This window comes from Brassica oleracea, chromosome C9, assembly GCF_000695525.1.
Source record: "Brassica oleracea var. oleracea cultivar TO1000 chromosome C9, BOL, whole genome shotgun sequence".
In the NCBI taxonomy this organism is placed as follows: Eukaryota; Viridiplantae; Streptophyta; class Magnoliopsida; order Brassicales; family Brassicaceae; genus Brassica; species Brassica oleracea.
In genome coordinates, this window is record NC_027756.1 from 35,543,906 (window position 1) to 35,549,222 (window position 5,317).

The 5,317-nt window shown below is 37.7% G+C and overlaps 1 protein-coding gene across 1 annotated transcript; it reads left to right on the forward strand.

Moving 5' to 3' along the window:
• Nucleotides 1-326: 326 nt before the first annotated feature.
• LOC106316791 (arabinogalactan peptide 22-like) lies at nucleotides 327-866 on the forward strand. Its single transcript, XM_013754663.1, has 2 exons — nucleotides 327-546; nucleotides 660-866. Exons 1-2 carry the CDS (start codon nucleotides 429-431, stop codon nucleotides 731-733), a joined length of 192 nt encoding a protein of 63 aa, XP_013610117.1. The 5' UTR covers nucleotides 327-428; the 3' UTR covers nucleotides 734-866.
• The last annotated feature ends 4,451 nt before the right edge of the window (nucleotides 867-5,317 follow it).

Below are 5,317 nucleotides of genomic sequence, written 5' to 3' on the forward strand. Positions count from 1 at the left end.
CAGAAAATGAAAGTAGGACCGATACAGTAAACCTTCCTGAAAGGGAAAACTGCAAAAGCAGCAAAGTATGAGGGAAACAGGCTGGAGATACTTCCTTTTTATTTGATTCTTCTCAAACACAGCTTAAGAACAGAGCATAATTAACCGTTTCTCTCGTTAAACCTCTAGTTTATAATTACATTAAAAAGACAACGCATCCACCAACAAGTGATTAGACAATAGACAGAGAGGATTTGTGCGCTAGGTGGGTCCAAGACGTGGGGGCCCTACATTCCTTAACGCATGTCTTTTACTCCTATTTAACCGAATCTTAGCCTACCCTTGTTCTTTCACCAATCGGCATTTTTCTTGATTTTTGGTGAGAGACTTCATTAAAGAGAAAAAGGAGATTCCCTCGCCGGAATAATCACCGGAGATAAAGAAAAAGAATGGCGTCTTTAAAATTTCCATTGGAGATTCTCGCCGTCTTCGTCATTATCTCCGTGATTCTCTTGCCGATTGCTCATGCGCAATCACCTTCGCCTGCTCCTGCACCCACCAACGATGGTATTATATATATAGAAATTCTTCGATTAATTTTTTTATTAATATTTCCATGGTGGATCTAAAGAAATTAAAATGAAGATGATTATTGATATTTGATATTTGGGATATGGCAGGAACATCGATAGATCAGGGGGTAGCATATGTTCTAATGATGGTGGCTTTGGCGTTGACTTATTTCATCCATTAAACTTGATGGATCCCAATTTGTTCTTTCTTCACAGTTATTTTGTGTTCTTAATTCTTATGCCTTCTTTTGTTTATTTTGTTCTTGTGACGTGAGATTTGTAGAAAATCAAATGATAGCTAGGTTTTGAACATCATGCTGTCGTTCTGTTTTTGTTTGTTGGATGATTCGTGTAATTTATTTCTTCTTTTTTAATAAAAAATGTAATTATAATATTTTCGGTCATCGCATATTTTGATCATTTATTAATAATATTGATCCGAGAATGCAATACAAGATGGAATACACTACAACATCTATAAATTAATAATGTTCGGACTTTGAAATTTTATTAATTTAGATATATTAATTTACAAAAGTTTTATTATTTAGATTTCTTATTTTAAGATAAGATAATATTTGATTTTACTATATAGACATTAATTGTTATTTTTTGAAATTGACATTTATATTAATTTTATTATATTATTTGGTTTATATAATATATATTGCATAGAACTTAAATGTGGTTTTAGATAATATTACTAAATCTCATCAAAAATATATTAAGTGTTAAGAAAATATAAATATAATTCTATTGTGAATATAAAACAAACATTATAATAATAGATTCTTGCTTATATAAAATACGCATACATATAAATTACTTCGTCTGTTTCATAATAAGTGTCATTCTAGCTGTTTTTTCTTGTTACAATAAAAATGTAACTTTACCATTTCAATGCAAATTATAATTACTTTCAGCTGAAAATTAATTGCAAACTGCATTGGTTTTATAAATAATTTTATTTATCTCAATACTATTGGTCAGAAAGATGTAATTAATAACAAATTACATATATTTCCGCTATTTTCATAATCTGTGTGAAAAGTGTCAAAGTGACACTTATTCAGAAACGAATAGAGTATTAATTTATAATTTTAATGGGACCATATATTTACATAAAATTCTCTAAAAAATAATTGTATTATTATCTTATCGATTTATGTCAAATTTTGAACTGATAAAATTTATTAATTTACAGAGATTATTAATTTTGTATTAATTTATAAAGATTCTACCGTAAATACATTTGCGGAACAGCTACGAATCCCGAAACTCATGTCTCAAGAAGAGAAACGAGAATTTAATCCAGATATATCGTCAAATAATTATTTAAATTCAAGCAAAACCTGAAGAGGCATCGGTGAAAGCATTTGCACCGCACCAACCATATATCGTCAATTAATTATAATAGTAATTGTTAGGATCAAAATCGACCACGATGAAATCAATACCGGAAAATCCCCGAAAAATATTTCTCGGAAGAATTTCATATAATTTTTAACAAAGAGTTTCTACGGTAAATTCTAGAGTTATTTTATCGACAAGTGATATATGGTGATTTAGACATCTTGTATATATGCTTTCCAATTGGTTTTCAAGTCTTTATCGAATCTTCCTAGTCCTTTCCGAGTCATTACAGGTTTGGAGTTGCACTGGATGGGAAATGGACCAGTTGGAGCAAATGAGGCAGAAAAGATTGCAATTTGGTGATTTTCACGCAGAACAGTCTTGATGGCTATTCCCGATCGTGCGGAACCTCTTCCAGCGGCAACGATTTTTAAGGAAACTACAAGTTATTTCGGGATTTGCCCTAATTTCCATATTTCTCTTGCAGCCGCATGTGGCTTCCAAATATCTTTTTTTTTTTCCTTTTCTCTATATTTTTTCTACGTTATTTTCTACACAAAATCAGACCCTAAAGCTCCATTGTTGGGATTTGCTAACTTGTAAAGGGAGACGACTCCATCTCTCTCGTCTACAGAAGATTACCCTAAACCAACTTTTTCTTTCTGTTATTCTTATGCAATATTATTCAGTATTGATGTTTGTGTTTTCTTGTGTCATGGCTGAGTAATCGGCTAGCTTGTCTAGGGTTCTAGGGTGCTAATCACTGAGCTAAACATATAAGTGAATCATATTATTGTCTTCATTCATATCCATCCTTGCTCTTTGCATTAATCTGGCCATTTAATGTATGAACTTAGGTTTAACCAGTTCATTAACCGTGTAATAGGTTGCTAGATCTGTTATGAATGAGCAATGTATCCCTAATCAGCGAAAGTAGATATTAGGGTGTTTTGTGAACCTATCGGACTTGATCTCTATTGCATGATGTCGCATCTTCCAAGCGAGAGCTTAGGTATCAAGATCGATCAGCATAGGGGGCAATTCCACGATAGTGGGCTGTTCTACTTGAGTGATCCGAGTTCTCGACCTGTTCTTAAAGCGCTTGAATAATTGTTTAGCTCACAAGTATTAGCACCCGATGAAGTAACCCTAGGCTGGCTTCTTTTAAGTTGAATTCACATTTACATTATTTTACTTGTTTTTCACATTACCCACAAATCAAAACCCCATCATTGTTTTAGCTAAATTAAAAACTCATAAGAATAAAGTATAAATTGGTCCTCTGGAATTGAATCTCAAATATTACAACAACACTGTTTGCTTGCAGTAAGAAAAACACAATTTTAGTGTATCAACAAGCTCGAAGTAAACACTAGGAAATACCAATCCTGAAGAACAACCAAGACATCGAGAACCCGAGTCACCGTATAGCAACTGGTTCGGCTACAGGACCATCATGCGATCAGATCGCCATAAGGCGACTAGCCCATCGCGAAACTGGTCGCCAGCTGGCGACCGGTCCCTTGCAGGACGGGGTCCCCAGCTGGCGACCGGTCCCTTGCAGCACGGGGTAGCCAGCTGGCGACCGGTCCCTTGCAAGACGCGGTCGCAACTGGTCGCCATCTGGCGACCGTCTTTCATAAACTTCGCTCGCCCGACTTGAGAGCACATACTACGATTTATCAAACACCATGCACTATCGTTTTTCTCCCGTAGCTCTTTCCTACGAACTATGACCGCACTGTCCCTTGTTTCGTCTCGAGTGGAGTTACCATTGAAACTTTATAACTAAAATCGCGAAGACTTGTTTTTCTCGTATAAGTTTAAATCGATTGTATGAAATAACGGCGGTTGAATTAAAACACCTGATTCCTCGATTATACGATTGGATTAAAACTTTCTACGAAACCGACGTCGTTCGAAGGCAATGTCTCAAAGAAATCGTAAAAACTCTTAAAGCCAAAAGAGGGTCCAAAGAGGTTTGAAACGCGGCTAAAAGCCCACTTGCAGTTTTAGACGAGAATAGGCCTAAGATCACTATGTCGGTTTCTTTCATGTTCGCAGAAGAAGATAAATGTTAATTTCGGGGGATAAATGTCAAGTTTCGAGGATAATTATGAAGATCGAATAAAAATGGAATATTTCCGCAAGATGATAAACTCGACCTAGGGGCAGAAAAGGAAGACACAAACTGACCTTGAGAGGAGTATATAAGGAGTGCACAGACGAGAGGCACAAGAGAGAATTCTTACACATAAAAACATAGAACATAGAGCAATAGGAAACTTTCCGTTTTTGTTATCGAGGTGCAACTCAACTAGGTTTTTGAAGTCTTAAGTTGTTAGAACTAGGGAACTCGCCGGCAGCTCTTGCAGCCAAGGCTCTTACCTCGTTGTAACGCTCATACGCAGATTCAGAATAAGACATCCTTTGCTTTCTTTTTTGATACTTATATTTTATTTCGTCTGTTTATTTTGTGTCTCTGATTGCTTGGCATGTAGTTTAGCAGACATCCGGGACCTCTGGAAAATTAGGGTTTTCCTAACTTCCTTAATTTAAATGGAAATCGTTGGTGTAAATTTTGGTTCCCACAATTTGGCACTAGAAGGAGAGGGGTACGGATCTCAGCTGCGAAACGCTCAATCAGACATGACTACTGATGACCTAAACAACGGACAAACTCGCAACAATGGTGACGACGTCAACACTCCAGCAGGGAACGTCTCTGCGGTTAACGCTGATGCTAACACCGCGGCGTTCGAGGAGTATAAAAAGATGATCTCCACTTTTGAGAAAAAGTCAGAAGAGCAGGAAAAGCTCATAGGATCTCTCGCTAAACAGGTAGAAACCCTAACAGCGAGAACCCGAGCAGTTCTCCCACGCGGAACCACTAAGTTCCGCGGGAAAAGACTTGACTTTGCAACTCTGTTGGACAAAACGGGGAACGCACAGGGAGACCCGTCAGGATAAGTTCTCGACGAAACAACCCCTGTCACACCCCAGAAAGACACAGAGAACCTTCCGCCTCTCGAAGAAGTCGCGGAAGAAGACGAAGTCGAGCGAGTCGACTTGGATCCCAACGATCAATCCGATAACTCAGAAGATGACGCTGATGTGCATCCGATAAGAACAAGGAGCCGCACGGCTCAGGAAGATCCCTTGTTTGACAAGCCCATGACAGAGGAAAAAGAAAACATCTTCGGGGCAGAACATGAGAAACTGGCTGAAGAGCAGGCTCGGGTCACTCACAGCAAACGCTGACAAAGTCGGAAAACCGCTAGTGACAAATATGAGATTCGCGACGTCCGCGATTGCATCACGAAAACAGCCGCGGAAGTAAAAGTGGTAAAATCTTAAATTCATCACGCTACTAGCTCCGCACCCGAGATCGATCGGATACTCGGGGAAGCTCG